This window comes from Eretmochelys imbricata, chromosome 6, assembly GCF_965152235.1.
Source record: "Eretmochelys imbricata isolate rEreImb1 chromosome 6, rEreImb1.hap1, whole genome shotgun sequence".
In the NCBI taxonomy this organism is placed as follows: domain Eukaryota; kingdom Metazoa; phylum Chordata; order Testudines; family Cheloniidae; genus Eretmochelys; species Eretmochelys imbricata.
Genome location: NC_135577.1, coordinates 60,451,982 through 60,473,376, shown reverse-complemented (window position 1 = coordinate 60,473,376; position 21,395 = coordinate 60,451,982). Strand labels below are relative to the sequence as shown.

Genomic DNA, 21,395 nt, shown 5'->3' with positions numbered 1-21,395 from the left:
AATGACTTTTGTTTCAGTTTTCACCAAAAAGTTTAGTAGTGATTGGACATCTAGCATAGTGAATGTCAGTGAAAAGGAGTTAGGATCAGAGGTTAAAATAGGTAAAGAACAAATTAAAAAATATTTAAACAAGTTAGATGTCTTCAATTCACCAGGACCTGATGAAATACCACCCTAGAATACTCAAGGAGCTGACTGAGGAGATATCTGAGCCATTACTGATTATCTCCAAAAAGTCATGGAAGACTGGAAAAATTCCAGAGGACTGGAAGAGGGTAAGTATAGTGCCAATATACAAAAAAGGGGAACAAGGACAACCTGGGGAATTACAGACCAGTCAGCTTAACTTCAGTACCCAGAAAGATAATGGAGCAAATAATTAAGCAATCAATTTGCAAACATCTAGAATATAATAAGGTAATAAGTAACAGTTAGCATGGATTTGTCAAGAACAAATCATGTCAAACCAACCTAATAGCTTTCTTTGACAAGGTAACAAGTCTTGTGGATGGGGGGAAAGCAGTAGACGTGATATATCTACATTGTAGTAAGGCTTTTGATACAGTCTTGCATGCCTTCTCATAAACAAACTACGGAAATACAGCCTAGATGGAGTTATGATGAAGTGGGTGCAGAATTGATTGTAAAACTAATCCCAGAGAGTAGTTATCAGTGGTTCATAGCTGAGCTGGAAGGGGATATTAAGTGGGGTCCCGCAGGGACCAGTTCTGGGTTCGTTTCTGTTCAATATCTTCATAAATGATTTAGATAATGGCACAGAAAGTACACTTATAAAATTTGCGAACAATATGAATCTGGAAGGGGTTGCAAGTGCTTTGGACGATAGGATTAAAATTCAAAATTATCTGGACAAACTGGAGAAATGGCCTGAAGTAAACAAAGTGAAATTCAATAAGGACAACTGCAAAGTACTCCACTTAGCAAGGAACAAATCTATTGCACAAATGGAGAATGGGAAACGACTGCCTAGGAAGGAGTACTGTGGGAAGGGATCTGGGGGTCATAGTGGATTGCAAGCTAAATATGAGTCAATAGTGTAACACTGTTGCAAAAAAAGGAAACATCATTCTGGGATTTTTAACAGGAGCGTCGTAAGCAAGACAAAAAGTAGTAATTTTTCTGCTCTACTCCGCGCTGATTAGGCCTCAACTAGAGTATTGTGTCCAGTTCTGGGTGCCACATTTCAGGAAAGATGTGGACAAATTGGAGAAAGTCCAGAGAAGAACAACAAAAATGATTAAAGGTCTAGAAAACAACCTATGAGGGAAGACTGAAAAAAATTGGGTTTGGTTAGTCTGGAGAAGAGAGGACTGAAGCAGGGGACATGATAACAGTTTTCAAGTATGTAAAAGGTTGTTACAAGGAGGAAGAAGAAAAATTGTTTTTATTAACCTCTGAGGATAGGACTAGAAGCAATGGGCTTAAATTGCAGCAAGGGAGGTTTTGGCTGGACATTAGGAAAAAATTCTTAACTGTCAGGGTAGTTAAGCGCTGGAATACATTTCTTAGGGAAGTTGTGGAATCTCCATCATTGGAGATTAAGATTAGAGAAACACCTATCAGGGATGGTCTAGATAATACTTAGCCCTGCCTTGAGTACAGAGGACTGGACTAGAAGACCTCTCAAGGTCCCTTCCAGTTCTACAAGTCTATGACCTGTGTATTCCCAAGAGCAGTGACCTGTATGCTTAGTCTCATCTTGTACTGAGTTGTCTTTGTCCTCTGATCATGGGACAGAGCGCTCAAGATTGGATTGCCATGTTTTACAATTAACCACGTGTTAATCAGCATAAAACTATACCAGCATGGTTGCACCATGATTTGGATGACCTAAGGCACTACTGCAATACAAATAACCATGATGAGACAAGGTAGGACCCTGTACAGACAAACATGTTGCTCCCACGCTTGCACTGTGGGTGCTACCAACCACCTGTTCAGTTATAGGAGCCATATCACAGACAAGGCTTTATCAACTCTTGGTGTTCCCATTGTCAATTGAACGTTGCTAAAATTCCCTGGTACAGATACAGTCCTCATTGCTGATGTTAATGCTAACTCTGCACTTGGAGAAATTTATTTAGGTAAGAAGCTCTAAACTCACTACTGCTTCCTGGTTTCTGTTGTGAACTGGTTACAGTCTGTCCCATCTACTTAGAAGGAGACACAGCAGGATTAGTTGATCAAGTTTCCTTCCAGCCACATGCAGCATGAGCGATTATTGATGGAGCCAGGAGATTGCATCTTCCTGATTTGCTATGGTTTCAGAGCACTGTAAGCAGAAAGCCTCCAGCTCTTTGGGGTTTTCAGATTTCCCAGAACTAGACAAGGAAACATGTTTAAAGAATGATACAAAACCAAAGTGAAAAATCATAATTTTCAAGACAAGTCAGTCAGAATTACAGGACATTTCAGAAGCTTGCTATTCATGTTGTTAGGGAGACAGTCATGGAATTAAACACCTGGGATTTTCCTAGTCGTCTTAAAAGTCATATCTGGTTCTTGCAGACATTTGCTGATGTTGCACCTTCAGCACATCCACGTTTTCCAGACTTTGAAGGGATTCCAAATTCTTTGGTCCTATCCATATTGGGATCAGACCTATTAACTGCTCGGTTAAAAGTATTCCCATCAATATACTATGACTTAGCAACATTCTGCAGTTAAAGGATGAATGTCAAACTTCTTCTAAAAGGAACAAAACCAAGAAAACCCCATAAACTGTGCCAGCATCTCTTGAGGAGCCTTCTGGGTAAGGAGAGAAATTGTCCTCAACAAACCATATTTTATTCCAACACAACACAAGCTCTAGAACCTAGAATGGCTGGAAGTGAAGGCCAATCACTCCTCACAAGTCAGCAAACTGAGCTGCTGTTTGGAAGCAGCAGAACAGACTCAGGTTTAATCCAACATATCCCCTACTCTACAATATCCCAAAATGCTTTTTTAAAAATATTTTTTAAGAGCATAAGAAAGCAGTGGAACGTATAGACCAATACAGCAGCCATGAGGTATTCAACAATGGTCTCACACAGCTCTGGACAACAATTTTTTTTATGGAGAGAAAGAAAAACCCTGTCAATGGTGTTCCACAATGTCTCCCTCCCAGAAAACAATAAAACACGTTCTAAAGAATCATGCAAAAGCCATCCTAAACACATGATTAAAAAAAAAAAACTATCAAATTACCTGTTGCTCCTACTTTTTCATATGTAGTGCTGCTGATTTGAATATACCTTTGGTGGCTTAATGGCAAAGTCCTTCAGAACATACATACAGATAACTGTAGAGAATCCGCTCCATATGGCATGTGAGCGAATGTGACCCAGGAACCTCTTGATGAGAGCTGGCAGACAACACAGGGATGCATACACATTTACAGGGACTCCTGCATCAGTTTTGTGCATAATAATTCACTAAAAGGTGACATATGAGGTCTACTGAGAGCCAGTGACACACTGGTCATCATAATCATTGTGAAATGTATGTAAGGATAATATTTAAGGGAGTTATACACCTCGACTAGAAATTACTTTCTCAAGGTCTGTGAGTTAAAACCGGTCACCAGAAGGTGACAAAACATGTTCCTTTCACACAGGCAGGAGGCACTTATCTGTTTGGTTATATGCAACTGAGTATTGTGTACTTCACAATGGATACCTATCTGAATGCTAAACCACTAGCTAATCAAGATTAAGAAATTAACAAGACTGCAAAATCTACAGGAAAGAACACAGCAGGAAGGTGTCCAGTTTATGAGTAAAGAAAGATCAAAGGATTGTGCTGATATATCAGGGGCTGCAAAGGGTCACCCTAGTGTCTCACTTAGGAAGTAAGCTGTCAGTGGGCTTGCTTCATGAATGGAAGATCCCAATCAAGCTTGGTTGTAATATACTGGAAGGATTTGGGGACAGTTTTTGCTCTTATGACATAATGTCCTATTAGTTAAGTTTAAGCTCTAGAATGTGTGTTATGATTTTATATCTAACCCTTTGTTTCCAGTATTCCTGCTTATCAGTTGAATTTTTTTTTTGTTAAATAAACTTATACTTGCTATTGACAAATCCTAAGTGCTGTGTGTTAAGTGAAGCTACGTTCTATCCTATAACTGGTAACCTGAACTGTTTCTTTGGGAACGGAGGATCTGTAGTTCTGTGAGCGTCCAATGGATCAGGGGTTGATCTCCAGGGAGATGCTCAAAGGACGCAGGGGTTGGAGTGTGCCTATTACTAACCTGCAGAGGAACAGCAGAGCCCATGTGGGCTGAGAGGCAAATGCTTGTGTTGCCTTTGGCTGGTGATGTCAGGAAGCTGACCTCTGGCAGGCTCAGACAAGGCTCTCATGCTAAGGGCAGGTGGTAGTGATGTGCCCTAAAACTCTGGGTATCCATGGGAAGTGGCTTAGTCAGTAGGATCCACACCCAAAATTGCTGGTTAGTTAAGTGTCACACCCTGGATACTTTTATACCAGATACTGAGAGATTAACAAGGGAGAAGGTTGGAAACAAAACGCAAAAGTTTACAGTTTATTATTATCATCTGTTCATTCCAGATAAGGGAAACAGAACAAAAGAAGACCAGAATGAGTAAACCAAAGACAAACTAAACTTAACAGGCAATATTTAGAAAGACTGTGTATAGCTCATGGCTTGAATGCTGCAGAGAGAAATGTGGATAGGATGAGATCTCAACTCATGGGACAAACAGTCAGAAGATCTGAATGATCCATCCACAGGCCTGAGACCGAGGGAAGTGCAGACTTATAGAACCAGCCTGGTACCTATTCCAGAGAGGCAGCCATAAAGCTCAGACCGGTCAAGTTAGAGATCCAAAGGCTGCAGATAGCAGCAAGGGCCAAAAGGCTAGAAATAGTGAACAACAAATTGTATGCTCGTTGTGTTCCTTGGGCCTGCTAAGGGAAGATCATTGCTTTACACATAGTAGTACAGATGGCGTGTCAAAGGCTGTAAAATATTCCCACCATGTCTAGTTAAGGATGTACATCTATTTACCTTTTTGCCATGTGGTTTTTCTACAGCGTGACCAGATATCCCAGTTTTATAGGGACAGTCCTAATATTTAGGGCTTTGTTTTATATAGGCACCTATTACCCCCTCCCATCCACTGTCTCAATTTTTCACACTTGCTATCTGGTCATCCTATTTTTCTATGCATTCCATTAGTACAGAAGATGAGCAGAGATAAATGGCTTCACAGAATGAGCTGCCAGTATGGAGGTATGCTGCTGAGCAATGACCTCATGTGGAATGTCTTTTTTTTGCTTTGCATTAGGATGAGTTCCTCACTATACTTGTTCAGTGGAGGGAGGACAACTGAGATAGTTGCTGTTCACCATGTACGGCCCAAGAGCACCTTCACTTCTCCAACATCACAAATTGAAGGAAAGAAGAGCTCTACAGTCAAAATTGCAAGACAGAGAAAGAACCCTCCAATACACAGATCTTGAGGACCAGTAGGATATTCACAAAGACGGTAATGAAACAAACATCCAACTTAAATCTAAAAAGAGAACACAAGGTGTTAGTCTATGAAACGTTTGACTGTGTCCATCTCTGAAGTAAGTCACTACAGAGAAGTGACCACATAAACAGAACATGCGTGATCTTGTATGGAGACGTACACTCTCACTGCTACTTGAGAAAGCATGACAAAGCAATAAAGAGAAGAATATATCAAAGTGTTTGTGCCAAAACACATCCCTGTTGGACACCACTATAGTTTTCAAAGCTGTCAGATTGATCACCATCATACTGGACTGTAGCCTTCATGCCATCACTGAAGGATCGAATCAGACTGAGGAAGACTTGGGGGCAACCGATTCTCTCTAGCAAGTGGAAAAGGACCTTCCTGATGACGAGGTCAAAACCTTTATAAGAGCTATGAAGGCAATGTAGAGACGTTTTCCTTATTCTTGACACTTTTCTAGAAACTGACTAAGTGCAAAGACTATGTCAATCATTGACCTACCAGCACAGAAGTGACACTAACTCTTTGGATATATGCATTCAGCAAGAACTTGCAGTCTTTTGAGAATGATCCATGCAAATGCCTTACCAGGAACATTGAGGAACATAGCTGTTGCAATCACTCTGATAGTCTCTGTTCTTATATGTTATGCTGTTGACATCCTCATGTCTTCTGGTACCCGTCCTTCCCTTCAGCAAGCAAGCAAGCCATTATGCAGATGGTTAAGCACAACCGGTCCTCCTTTGTTTCAGTACTTTAGCTGAAATTCCATCTTTTCCTGTAGCCTTTCCTGGTGCTTGGGAGACAGATGCCTTTTCAAGCTCATTTATAGGCAGTTCTATATCAAGCTCCTCAACAGTCTGGAGCTTGGGGACTCGCATTTACCACTGTTTCTGAAGCAGAGCTTTCACTTGAATAGAGTTTGCAATAGTGTTCCACCCAGTGTTGCGTCTGTTTTCTTCTTCAATGATGTCTCCATTAAGTGACTTGAGTGGGACAGCCTTCTTGACTGAAGAATCTATTTCTTTCTTGATTTCATCATACATACCTCTTAGATCTCCATTCTCAATGGATGTTTACACCTTCTCGTACAGATTGAGCCAATATGATTGAGCACATTGATTTGAGGTTTGTGACAATGCACTCTTAGCCAATCTGCAGTTACCACACGTATCAGGAGAAGGGTTCATGTTTGAAGCAAAATGCACAGCATATCTCCACCAACACCTGCAACCATTTCTTCAGAGTATGCTGCAAACCCATCTATCTTGTACAGAGCTTTTACCAAGAGCTAAGGTTGCAGTATGTAGATATTCATTCTGTGCATGTTCCATGATGCATCTGCATTCAATGGGGGAGACACAAATCAATGACATAACTTTCCAGAGATTCATAATGAATTGGAGAGACCTTCCTTGGTCTTTTGTGTTGTTGCTGTTAATGCATAGGCATCAGTTTTATTTGGTATGATGGAATTTCCATAGTGAAAGGCTTATGTGCAGCATATAAGCACATGGTCTGTGTCACAGTCTGCACTGTGAAAACAGTATGTAGAACATTCTGTAGTTTTTTTCTACAGGTGACAATTAAATACAGTTGTGCCTGTGTCCACATTTGGGGTGCCTCCAAGAAACTTTCTGGTGATGACCACCTTGGAAGCAGATGTTGGTAATGCACAGTCCTAGGTGGGTTCAGAGCTCCAGGAGTCTTTGCCCCTTCTCATTATTTTTCCTACTCCTTGGTGACCAAACTGAGCTGGCTCTATTGTTGAGATCTCCACATAGATGGAGTTTTCTCTCAGTGCTAGCTTATTGATGACCCTTTTGAGTTGCTGACAGAACAAGTCCTTTTCTTCAGCTATGGAAGAACTTTGGGACATATGTTCTGATGATTACTGCAAAGCAGCCCATGGTAGATAGTCTTGTGATAGGATATGTTCTGTGATGTCGCATGGGGACATTCAACCATCCGTGCTAATAAATTTTTGACTCCAGTACCTAACCAATTCTCATTGGGGTCTTGTTTGCCCTTTTCATGCCAGAAAAAGGTGTAATGCATCTTGTGCGGGGAGCCTGTGTCAGCTAGTTTGGTTTCAGATAGAGAGCAGTTACACTGATGTCAAGCTTCTCCAGCTCTCTGTCAATAATGGCAGACTTCCTAGGTCACTGACCTCCTCTAGATCATTTAATATACCAGTGCATATTGTCCTTACATTCCAACATGCAAGTTCAAAGAAGGTGATCATTGGACCCAAACTTTTGGCATGTACACCTAGACAGAAAAAAATAGGGAGGTAGAGGCTTCTCTTAGGATCAGAACATCCCCTTCTGTGGTACTGATTACGCCCAAAGGCTTGGAGTCCAAGACTTCTGGAAACAGCACAGCTGCAGGAAATGCTGGAGGGCAGAGCTGAGTTGCAGTGCCAGCCACTTGATGTCTTATCTGCAGCAAATTTGGTTCAGGGTTTTCTTCCCCTGCCTTTGTTCAGCCAAGAACTAGCTGCAAGTCAACAGCGCCAGATGGAGTTTCTCCTTTGTGGATATTGCTTTTCTTTCCAATGGGTATCTGGCATATCCCCCACCACTCAGCAGATAGAGTCACTAAGCACCCAACCAACAGCAGCCTGTACTGAGTTACATGATACCAGTAGCAGGCCTCACATACCTGATGTGACTCCACAAATAATGCAGATGATGAAATAAATGCATGCAGAAAAGAAGGTTTATTTGCAGTGAGTCTCTCTCTGAGAAGAAAAACAACATGAGAGACAGAGTGCATGTGCACAGACCTTTCAGCAGTTATCTTTACATAGAAAGCACAAGTTAATAAATGAGGGGTCACAGACAGATCTGGAGAACTAACCTTCGTTTTTGGACAATGACACTTGACAATCTAGCACTCCCAGTCAACAAGTCAGAATAATTTCTCTTTTTTGATTTATTTGATTACACATAGCTGGATTCATCTGGATGTTTGTTCACATATAAAATCTGCAAATAAGTGGGAAGTACCAGCCCCATTTTCCAATATTTTGTAAATATATTTTGGAAAACATAAAATCTGTACTGGAAAATTGCTGTGTGTTATTCCAATGAACATAAAGCAACCTGCCATAGACAAGGACAGTGTATTTACCTAGTTTAATAGTCCACTACTTACTGGGACACTGCTAAGGAGGAAGCAACACAAAAGTTAAATGAGGGTTTCATCACCCTGTATGTGGGATGTGGAAGTTGCTGCTATCAAACTATTCTATAGCATATGGGTCTCCATTCAGACAGCAAATCTATTCCTTGTGCCTGAAACTAGTTAAGTTTTGTCACAAAGTGAATCTGAGCTACAAGTCCCAAATCCATTTCCATGAACATTTGTATAAACCTTCACTAGGAAAAATGTTTTCAAAAAGCAGAGGTGGTAAACTGAAATTCAGTTTCTGAAGGAAGCAAATAATTGTCCCCCATCTTTAAGCAAGACAAAGATACAGTGACCTTCCCATTCCACTGCAAGTCTTCTCTCCATTGGAACCGTTGGAAGTAGCATGAGTACATTGCAGAGGCGGCAACCCCTTCTCTACCATGCTCTGTGGCAAGATTTTCAAAGGGCTGAGTTAGATCCTCTCTCTCTGAGTGGCTTATTCACATGTGCTGCAATCCACCATTACTCTGACACCTTAAACACAGGAGCAGAACTGCCTGTCTTCATGTGACTATCAGCCTCTTTCCACAGATAACTGGAGAGTGAAGGAGTGGCAGATTTCTTCCAGCCAGCAGTGCCCTTAGGGAGCAGGGAACCACAGCTAACACAGCAGCAGACCTGTCAAGAATCAGCAGCACACAATCCCAGTGGAGATTTCTAGCCAAAAGGCTTGTTTCACAGCCAAGTTGGTGACAGCAGTAATTTTACATCTGTCACATGGCTCACTGCAGCCAGGCAGTCCACATGTCATAACCCTGTCATTTCCTCACTAGAGCTGAAGAGATGCAGGGACCTGGTGGGTGTTTGAGGAGCTGAGTGAATATTGTCATCTTTGCAATAGTTGGAGATTATATTTGAGTGAGAGAGAAGGAAAAACTGGGCGTATATGCTTTGGGGCTCCCTGGCATAGATCATGTGGGAGAAATTCAAGAGCCTCATCAACCCCTGAAAATGTGAATCAAAATTTAAAACAAAGCTTCCAATCTCGCTAAATAGTTTTAATTATGACAGCAATCGGGCTGTTCAGCTCTGAGGGTTTCTCTTTCCCACCTAAAGTCTGGTGGATCATCAGTGCCCTGAAGATTTCCCGATGGCAGCTCCCACTGGCCGCGGTTCACCCCTCCAGGCCAATGGGGCTGTGGTAAGCGGTGCGGGCTGAGGGATGTGCTGGCCGTCGCTTCCCGCAGCCCCCATTGGCCTGGGAGGGTGAACCACACCCAGTGGGAGCTGTCATCGGCTGAACTTGCAGACGTGGCAGGTAAACAAACTGTCCCAGCCTGCCAGGGGCTTTCCCTGGCAGGCTGTGTGCCAAAGGTTGCCGATCCCTGGTCTATTCCACAACTGGGAGTGTGATTGCAGCACATAGGTATACCTGAACTAGCTTTGATCTCGTTCAAGCTAGTTTGAGTAACAACAACAGTGGGCAGTACAGGTAGTGCCCACTTGAGTATTTACTCAGGATCCTGGGCAGGCATGGCTAGCCCATGCCCCCCACCCGTGCTGCCTCAGCTCCACTATTGTTGCTCAAGATAGCTTTGGTCTAGCTAGATCTAAATGAGCTTGGGTATGTCTACACATGCTGCAAACACACCTCCCAATTTCAATGTAGACATACGCTAACCGTAAACTACTGGGCACAACCTGACCTTGCCTGTATGGGGGATTCCAGAGGGCAAGGGAAGCAGGTGAGATTGGAGAACCAGAATAAGTTATTTTCCAGTGATAGGCAGCTCACTACTCTGCTAATATCTAGGTCCCTCCTTCTGGTCAATTATTCTCCACTTTAAAGGAGCAATCTCTCACATTTCATATATCCTACATTGAGCACTTTCACAACTATCAGAATTACTTCTTAGTCTATTTCTGTTCTGATACTGGGGCACTGAGTGTGGCTTGCGGCCTCTCCAGCCTTAGCATAAGACTGCAACAATGGCAAGTTCTACTTTAATTACCAGAGAAAAAGGGACAGAAGCATCTGATAACTTCTTCCTGTCCTATGGAAATAGTCAGCAGCTCTATGGAGTATTCAACATGAACACAAAAGCGCTCTGGTATTTCATATCCCCTTTTCAGGTGTGTCAGGGAAACATGAGCTCAGCTCAGGGCATCTCAATCTTACAAAGCTGCACACACTGGCAAACACTCATGTTCTACAATGGCTTCACATTTACAGGCACAAATCAGATTTGTTTGAAAATACCAAGAACCAAAAGAGTACCGTAGGCCAGGATGGGCCAAGAGCAGAATGGGAGGAGATGAGAGGGGCTGGGCAGCAGGATCTAACATGAAGAAATACTGCATAGAAACATTCTAAGAGCAGTTTCAAAGAGGTAGGGAGGGGTTCTTTCATCGTCATTCAATTTTTAAGTTACTGATGACCAGAAGTTTAAAAAGGCCCCGAGGAGTGAACTTGAAAGGAGATGCAAACCAAATCTGCTCTGGAAGAGTGCCCGGATAATGCCAGCTGGATGTGTCATAGCCTCCTCACTCTCAACCCTAACAAAACAGAAGTCTGGTTGATAGGCGGAGGTCATAGTCTTTCTCTCTCTCTCTCTTCCTTCAAGTCCTTGCTTATTGAGAGAACTTGTTCAGAGTTGATAAGGAAGGTTAACAATCTGAACATCACTTTTCAAAGAAAGCCATATGCATCAGAAACAGTATGGTGTCTCCGACCTGTATCATTTGCACAATCTGCACCTTCATTTGTCCCAATAAACTTTCTGACATGGATCCAATCATGCAATCCCCTCTTAGCAGGGGATTATTTGTGATCCAAGGACCTCTTGATGCCAACTAACAGAGGGCACAGGCATGCAGAAGGATTACAAGGATCTCCTGGGTCTGGTAGTTACATACTAGGCTGCCAAAGAGTGTTACATAAGGTCTCTACTGAAAGCCTGTGTCACATGGATTATCAGAACCATTGTGAAATGTTTCTACAGCTAATATGTAAGGATTTGTGTGTGTGTACACTACAAACTGTGTTCTTAAAGTATGTAAGATAAGTCACCAAAAGGTGAAAAACAGATTCTGTCCAGACAAGGGATAGGAGGCACTTATCTCCCTGGCTGACCGTTGTGTGTCTTACAATGGAAATCTATTTGCATATAGAATCACCAGCTAATCAAGATTGTGAAGTCGAGGAGATCACAAAATCTACAGGAAGGAAGGAACACACAGCAGGAGGATGTCTAATTCATGACTAAGATCCAAGAAGTAGTCTGATATACCAGGAGAAGGCATGGAGACACCCAAGGTCTTCCACCTAGGAAGTGAACTGACATTGTGTTTGCACCATGAAAAATGGTTTCAGAGTGGTAGCTGTATTAGTCTGTATCAGCAACAACAACGAGTACCACCTATGGCACCTTAGAGACTAACAAATTTATTTGAGCATAAGCTTTCGTGGGCTAAAGCCCACTTCATCAGATGCATCACATCAGCCACACTGTCAAAGGCTCGTTCACCTGCACATCTACCCATGTGATATACGCCATCATGTGCCAACAATGCCCCTCTGCCATGTACATTGGCCAAACTGGACAGTCTCTACACAAAAGAATAAATGGACACAAATCAGATGTCAAGAATTATAACATTCAAAAACCAGTTGGAGAACACTTCAACCTCCCTGGACACTCAATTACAGACCTAAAAGTCGCAATTATTCAACAACAAAAACCTTCCAAAATAGACTCCAACGAGAAATTGCAGAGTTGAAATTAATTTGCAAACTGGACACCATTAAATTAGGCCTGAATAAAGACTGGGAGTGGATGAGTCATTACACAAACTAAAAACTATTATCCCAGGCTAATTTTCCCCCTACTGTTACTCACACCTTCTTGTCAACTGTTTGAAATGGACCATCCTGATTATGACTACAAAAGCTTTTTTTTCTTCCTGCTGATAATAGCCCACCTTAATCTATTAGTCTCTTTAGAGTTGGTATGGCAACCCCCATTTTTTCATGTTTTCTATCTATATATCTATCTTCCTACTGTATTTTCCACTGTATACATCATGAAAAAAAGATCACAGCCAGGCTTGGGGTGAGCTAAACTTAATGAGACAAGGGGTCTTGATAGTTAAGATTAGCCTCTAGTATGCATGCTGTGATTTCATTTTATATGTAACCTTTTGTTTCCAATATTCTTGCTTTCTATGATTTGAATCTCTGTTCTTTGTTAAATTTATACTTGTTCTCTCTATAAACAAATCTAAGGGCTGTGTGTTAATTGGAGCTATGTTCTATGGTGTAACTGGTAAGCTGTGGTGTATTGTTCCTTTGGGATAGGCAGGTCTGGTGACTGTGTGTGTCCAGTGATCAGGGTCTGGACACTGCAGTGGGAAATTCAGAGAACTCAGGGGTTGGAGAAAGTGGGACCTGCAGAGGCATAGAGGGAAGTGCTTGTGTTGCCAGTAACCAGTAAATTCAGGGAGCCGACAAGGGCCCTTCTTCACGCTAAGGGCAGGTGGTGATGAGGTGCCTCACAACCTTGGGTATCAATAGGAAGCACCACACTTCCATCACAGCAACTTGTTCAGGACAGAGAAGTACCCATGATTGTGTTATAGGCACCCTGTATTCTTGACACTGGCTGTTCATACAGAGGGACTATTTTTAGAGTTAAACCTGGGGGGAGGGAAGGAAGCGTTAACCCCTTTCACCAAATCAAGATTCAGAATCAAGATTGGGCCTGGAGAAGGAAAAAAGTGTCCTTCAGACATCTAAGCACAACCTAGCCACACTCCCAGCAAAAAGGCCAGTGGCTCAAATTTTCATTGCTTTCTGTCAGTCAATCTGCAAGAAAGAGGCCTTCAACTAGCCACTAAAGACTTACCACCAATGAAGGAGTTGCTGGAGCTCCTGTCAAAGCAAGCAAAGGTTCCCCCCCCATCACCTCCCACTATGTACTAGTCTGAATCCAATGACAGCACCTAACAATGGATTTTAATTTCTCTTTCTCCCTCCCTTGGAGAAATCAATTTCTACAAAACATCACAATACACAAATAAGATAAAAATTCATTTTCCATTTTCGAATCAAGACAACTTGAATTCAGGGTTCATGTCTTTTTTATTTTCTACACTACTGAGCACAATGCCAGAACTTGTAATGCCCCCTGGAATTGCATTTACATTAATTTTGCTTGATTTTTAAACCCAAAACCCACTGTCTTTTCCCATAATGTGGCAGAGGGAGGAGAGGCTGGCACCACTTGTTTGTTAAAACCCAGAAGGGTGAGGACCACAACACATACAAGATGTCCTTGTTGAACTTCACCTTGAAGAAGGTCTGTGCTCTGGTACCAGCTGTCTTTTAGGGATTCCACCATAACATCTTTGGTCAGCAAGAAATCAGACATTAACTGAGGCTGTAAATCCCTCCTCCAGACATTTCTTATTCTCTTCCCCACACTACTTTTAAAAACATCTTGAAATCTTCTTTCCTAGGTGTCTTTATAAATATGGAATCAACGTGACACATACTATCTTCCATGCATATCTCTTTGTCCCCTTTAATCTTGCATTTTGCTACATCTCAGTTAGTTTTACTTCTATTTTTAAGAGGCTGGACTTTTAAGGATCACCTATGTTTTTATTGAATTGTATATTGTTTTTATATGTAGGCCACCTGGGTAGGGTGCTTTATAAATACAGTAATTACTAGTAGGATGATTGCAGTGAGTGTATAATCTACCTGCAGAACTCACTGCCATTATATATCACTGAAGCTACAAGCTAAATAAAATTCCAAAAGAGGGCTGGCTGCTACACGGATAAGGAGACCATCCACAGTTATGTTACGAAAGATAATTTTATAAAGTGATATAAATCCATATGCTTCAGAGCATAAATCAACTACAAGATGATATGTGTTAGAAATAAATTTAACCTACAGGCAGGTTATTTTATAATAATCCACCATGCAGTATTTTACATTTCTATCTGAGGCATCTGGTATTGGACAATGTCTGAGACAGAGGAGCTCTGCTGTCCAAATCAATTATGTGATTTTGGTTGAGGTTTCTGAATTGACACTGATCTTGGCCAAAACAGGGAAGCTTGTAACTGCTGTCTAGCCAATCAGAACACAGTTAGCAGTGATCTATACCACCAGAACACATCAGCCTATGCTACAAGGAGGCATCCCAATGAATCAAACCCACATTTGTATTGTGTTGCTGTGGGATGTATGTTCGGAGACAGTTTGTACAAAAGGTTTTCTACAGAATAAAGCTGTTACGTTTGAAAGGTGAACGTTCTACAAATGCAGAGATTTTGGTGCAGCCCCTCACCTTCTTCCTCCTAATCTGGGTTTCTGGGGTCTCTTGAGATCAGTGATCATCACCATTGTGGCTATGCTGAGCCATATATAATGGTTATTGGGTCTGGAAGAGCCAGGCAACAGCATGCCAAGCAAATAAAGGGAGCTTTACAAGAACCAGACTGTGATGGTCCTCGCTTGGAGGTTGGTTGGTAGCTTTGCCTAGTGGTCGGGGTTATGCCCGTGACCTGCAGGGAGGATGTTGGTAGGAGAGCCCGAGCCCACTCCATGAGGCTCCAACCCACAGCCCTTTGAGGGCTATCAGTGATCTGAGCCAGGGGCTGCTTAAGGCTGCTCTCCCTGGGCCACTTCCTATCACCCCCCTGCAACTGTCCCAAAGTCGTTGTCTGGGTTAAGGTGGCATGAAGGGCATTCTCTCATCACAAGGCACCTTCTGGAGGTAGCATGTACTATGGTAGCTCCCTTCCTCTCTCAGGCAGCAACTGCCTCCTTCTGAACTATGGCCCACCCTCCTGGGCCAGCTCAGACATAGGGATTTCCCCTGCTGGGGTAGTCCAAACAAAGTAAAGAGGAATTAACAAAACTCTGAGTCCATATGAGAGGGAGGGGGGACTGCTTCCCTCTCAGGCTGTCTCTGTAGCAGGTCATCCCCTCCCTCAGGGAGGGACCTTTGGGCAGTTGTCTTCAGGAGAGATTCTGCCTTTCCCTCAGCTCTCCTATGCTGGGGTTGCAGGTCTACTCTCTTCCCTGGTCTGCCACCAAATGAGCTGCTCCCCTGCCTTTTAACTCCTCCTCCAGTTAGAGCATTTCCTACAGATGTGGCAGGCTGGGGTTGTCTGAGCCCAGAGCAGTTCCTTAACCCCTGGCTGCCCAGAGTGGGGTTTGTATTCCCCATCACAGACACAAAACAAAAACACAGGTTTCAGAGTAGCAGCCATGCTAGTCTGTATCCGCAAAAAGAAAAGGAGGACCTGTGGCACCTTAGAGACTAACAAATTTATGCATCTGATGACGTGATCTGTAGCTCACGAAAGCTTATACTCAAATAAATTTGTTAGTCTCTAAGGTGCCACAAATCCTCCTTTTCTTTTTACAAAACAAAAAGAATAGCTGGGACAAGACTGAACAGCAAAATGGATAATTCACAGAGAGAGGAGGATAAAGTGAGCACATTAGCAAGGACACTGATGGGAACCAGAGGGAGGAGGTATCACAGGGAACCAGTACTCTTACCACAGATCCATCTACTAAAGAGAGCTACTATACACAGAGACCTTGCAATATGTCCCATATCCCCTCTGCTCTGTTTGGGACTATGAAAAAGAAGAGGGCCTGGAGCCTGGCTTGGCAGCTCAGCAAGAGTCAGTCTCAAGATATTAAGATGCAACCTTCCTCTCTCTGTCCCAACCCATTTTCTTTCAGAACATCTGCCCAGTCCCACTACAGTCTTCAATGGGAAAGAGTGTACTGCTGGTACAACTAGAGACTTCCCCTTTTTCCCGTGTCTGTGAATGAGAGCATGAATTAAAAAAATAAATTACTATCAAAGATAGATATTATATGATGACCCAGATACAGTAGTAAAACAGAGAATAGAAGCCCTATCTGGGCCAAATTCAGCCTCAGAATAAGTAAGCACAACTGGTGAAGCCAACAGGAGTTGCCCCACTTTTAAATCAGGTCTGAATTTGACCCATTGTCCTGAATAAGCACGTCTCTGAAACATGCTCAGGCAGCCCTTGGCTAACCTACTCAACTCCAATATTCACTGCCACAACATAATCAGCATGTATCCAGTTCCATTCTCCATGTACCCTGCCTGCTTCCAAGAGCCTCCCCCAGGGTGGTCCTATTGGCAGACTCCTGATATACTTACTATTCAGTGAAGAATCTGGCAATGCCATACTGACTAATATCTTCTCTGTTCTCCAGCAGCTGGCTCACTGCATCCTCCATGTACGTGAGGACATGTCTCTGAGCTACAAACAAAAGAGCAAGAGAGAGATTAGAATACAAGGGGCTTGCAAAGCCCAGAGCCAGGCCAGGCTATTAGTGTTCATCCTTGCCTGACTATTAGCACTTGTTCTCATCGAATAGAGAGAGACAAGCAGAGGTTCTCATTCTGTTAAGTATTACTCCTGAGGGCATTGTGCCAAAAAAGTAGAAGTTCTGCATAAAAAAATTAAGAATTCTGCACACAATATTTTGAGATTCTGCAAGTTTTATTTTTCAATAAATAAACGCAGAGGCTCCAGCATGACAGTGGAGCACAGGCCACTGGCTCCATGAAGAAGAGAGATCACCCTGCAGCCTCCCTACTGCCGGGACACGGACTCAGTGGTGAGGCTACACTCAACCCTGACACAGCACAAGGCCTGGGCCTGCCCCAGAAACACCCTGGGGCCCTGCCCCTCTGTGCCAAGTGCACCAAGTGTGGGGCAGGGAGGCTTAACCAGGCAGAATCCAAGTGTGGAGGGGCTCAGTGTGGCAGGATCCAGGTGTGGGGTGAGAGGATTCTGTGTGGGACAATCTGGGTGCAGGCAGCTCAGTGGGGGGTCTAGGTGAGGGAGGATCTGGATGCACAGAGGCTCATTGGGGGGTGGGGGGTCCAGGTGCAGGGACAATGGGACTCTGCAGGCACTTCCAGGTGAAAGTGATTGGGGCTCAGCAGAGGGGTCTGGGTGCTGGGGTCTCAGCAGGGGGAGTCTGAGTGCTGGGGAAGTGGGGCTTGGTGGGGCAGGGGTCTGAGTGCAGGGAACTCAGTGGGGGGATGGTCTGGGTGCAGGGGTCCAGAGGCAGGGGGTCTGGGTGCAGGGGGCTCCAGATTAAGGGGTTGAGGTTCAATGGGGTGGGGTTTGGGTATGGAGGGCTAGGGCGGTTCTGGGTGTACAGGGTGAGGCTTGGCAGGGGTGTCTGGGTATGGGAGGTCTGGATGCGTGAGGGTTGGGTGGATGGGGGAGCAGCTGAAGAGCGGTGGGGGCAGGAAACAGGGGAAGATGCTGAGCTTCCTGCAGCTGGGGGAGGCTTCTTGAGGTGGGTCTAACACAGGCCCAACCACTCCTTGCAGGGGATGGGGAAGTCCCGTTCTCGCCTGCCTCCAGCCCAGCTGGGACTAGCAGCTGATCCTGGTTCAGTGTAGGAGCCACTGGCTGGGTGTCCACAGCCCTGCAGTGATTTTCATCTCTGCTAGCTGCTCCAGATGCCTGAAGCAATGTACCGTGCAGCTAGGGAGTGGTGTGTGACTGCTCCTGCAGCTTCCCTTTGCTTCCCTGTCAGAAAGTCATTTTTCTGCGGGGAAGCAAAGAAATAAGCGGGGGCATGAATTCTGCACACACACAGTAGCGCATAATTCCTTCAGGGGAATAAGTATGACTGGAGAAATATCTGACTTGAATGTTACTTCTCCCCTCTGGCTACACAGAGTTACTCATTTATGCACTAGTGGTCCTCCTTTAATCTTTCTAGGTTTTGGAGATGAAGGGGGCAGATGAGGGTTGCAGCACCACCAGTTTTGAAACCATGCAACATGAAATGCCTGGTAGGGACCCTCTAGAAGCCCTGAATTCCTCTTCTCTGCCCTGTATTGCAACAACCTTCCTTACACAGATTATGAATACCATACTGGTAGGAGTCTAGTAGGGTTGCTGCAGACCTTACCAAGGTCCTCCCACCTCACCTTTCAGGGACTGTGCATTGTTTTAAATACTGGTCTGTAGAAAACATTTTCTGGAAGACACAAATCAAAGCACTTCTGTCCTCCTGAAAGCACCAAAAGGGATGTTTTCAGGATGGCAGGTAGGGAATTGGGTGCAGAGCTGGGTGATATAGTGCTGGATCTATCATTATTTAACAAAAGAATGCTACTTGTTTGTGATAAGCACTGGGGGCAGGGACAACTTGGTACAATACATTAACCATCTCAGTGCTTCCACAAAAGAGCAGGGAGAGCACAGGCAGTGCAGATACCAAATGGAAATAGTGTGGCCTCTTTGATGTTGGCTTGAAATGAACCAAAGCAGCAAAAAGTCTAGGCTGATGCTCCACTTGGCAAGTGGAAGAGTTGCCAAATCCAGGAGTTCAACAATCAGGAGACAAGCCACAACAAAGGAGACAAACCACAACAAACAAAAGAGAACCATTCCCAATCTAAAGTGCACACGAACCCTGTTCCCAGTGCATACACCCCTGTCCCAAACAAGTACATTATAGAACTACTGCAAGTAGCAGCCTGTCCTGAAAAGAGCAGGAAAATATCCTCAGGGTAGGGATGGCAGATGCTGTGCTTGCTCTTTACCATGATGCTACTTTGCTACCACTACCCTCAGAGACCCATTTCCTCCCTACTGGAACTCTAGCACCCTGCAGCTTCCAAGCAGGAGGCTTACTGGGTGGTTTTCTCCCTTCACCCCAATACTAAGTCTTTCATTGTTTGAGGGCATCACACAAGCAGTTTGGGGAAAGCATTTTAGTATCCCCAATATCCTTGGGATTGTCCCAATGACAGTTCCCATTTTTCCCTTCATCATTCCCCATTGCAGCTGCCTTCCTCCTAGGAGAAAGATAGTAAGATGGGGTTTCCAGACAGAACACTGCAGACTATTCCAGACTCAATGGCATGACTCCTTTACCAGCAATCAATCTGCTTTAGAAACACATCAGAGTTCTGCAAGCCACTTAAACCCAAATTCATGCCCCATCCGTACTCAGTACTTTTCATCTTGGTGTGGGGTAGTTGGAGCTCAAAAGAGGCCCGGAAAACATCCCGAATGGGCACAATGATTAAAAGTTCACACTAGCACTAACTGCTGTCAGGGGATTTCTCTGCCTATAATACTTTTCACATTCATTACAATGGCAGAATGGGTTAAGCATACCCTGAAAAATACCTTGCAGCTGATAGCAAGATGGTAAGCCAAAGGTTCAAAGATCTTATCTGGCAATAAAAGATACAGGGCGTAACTTTATTTAATTATTTTAATGCAAAGGAACACATTTTAATTTATGTGAGTGATTAAAGAAAATAACTCTGCGCACCTGTGTCCCCTGAGGGAGGAATGAGTCCGTGCAGCTCAGTCACACTCTTAAGATAACAGCAACTGGGAAAGACTGTTGTTCATTCTATCCCATCCCATTCCTCCCTCTTCAGTATGTGGCTCATGCTATGCTCAGAGACCATCTTCTCAGACACTATCACATTTTCCCTTGTCAGAGTACCACACAAATATTAGTTAATTCCCACCGCCCACACCTAAACCCTCATGAGATTTGTAGGTATTATCAGGGCCCCTTATACTCCATGGTGCAATGAGACCAAGTTCCATAGCAAGAAGCCCTAGAGTATATGGCAACAACTTTTAAATTCCAGGTGAAAGCTGTTTCATGATGATACACTAAATTGCCTCCCATTCCCCATCTCCTCACAAACACACAGAGCTACAAATGGCTCAATGCTGAAAACAGTCTCGGACATAAAATTAATCAACGGTTCTTTCTGGAGAGGAGATTTTTTGCTACGCTCTTCAGGCGATTTGACTCCAAGAATATTGTCTCAGTGCCCTAGCACAGCACCTTCTTCTCCCCATGTGTGCCAGGGAAGGGGATGGAGGGTGCTTGTGGTCTGTTTTTGAGATTCATCTCCCTCACACCCCAGCTGCTGTGCTTTTTTCCAGGTTACCCAGCTCACCAGCCTATGCTACCAGTTCCCACAGCTTTCTGACTGCAAACTGGACTCTAGCTCTGGCTCCCTGACCTGCTGCTGCCTGACTCCACAGAACAATGTGGGGTGCTTGCACTGTAATCCAATTAACTCCTTCTTGTGGGGGGAAAACTGGAAAGCAAGATGCAATTGCAAGCAGGTCCTAGCAGGACAGGGAGATAAAACAAAATGCCAGGTTCCTGGAAGTAGCAAAATAGTGATTTCCATGGTAAAAATGCTGAATTTTCCATCTTGAAGGTTCACCAGTTTCTACAAGCACAGAATTATGGAGTCCCATGAGGCCTTGTTTGAGATGAATGGGACAGTTCACACCTCTTAGGACTGTTGTTTCAGGCTCTTTGAAAAATCAGACAGGTAATACTGCATCAATTTACACTGCTCTCATATTCAAGGTTCTCTCTGCAATCACAAGGGCTAGAAACATATTGTGATGTTACACCCCTTAGTCTTCACAGAAATAGGATTATGATATGAATATGGCCTAAGATATATTTTATATAAGATGGGTCTTGTAAGGTATCATTGGAAAGGTTATGAATTACTGAATGTGATTATCCAATTTGTATGAATGTATCATTTTTGTATTTAAAGTTGTGAATATCAACTATGTAACAATTATAACTGTGTGAGTATTTGGGAGACACCCACCAGATAACTGGCCATCACAGCCTTGATAGGCCATTAG

General features: G+C 43.6%; 1 protein-coding gene across 3 annotated transcripts in view; it reads right to left on the bottom strand.

The window, feature by feature from the left end:
* CSTPP1 (centriolar satellite-associated tubulin polyglutamylase complex regulator 1) overlaps window positions 1–21,395 on the bottom strand; it is a 148,948-nt gene that overhangs the window by 109,601 nt on the left and 17,952 nt on the right. For all 3 annotated transcript variants that reach the window (XR_013346348.1, XM_077818635.1, XM_077818636.1), the window contains one exon: window positions 16,871–16,973. Coding sequence is in view for 2 of the 3 variants with exons in the window: in XM_077818635.1 (XP_077674761.1) it covers window positions 16,871–16,973 (103 nt within the window). In the remaining variant the exon portion in view is untranslated. The remainder of the gene's footprint in view (window positions 1–16,870; window positions 16,974–21,395) is intronic.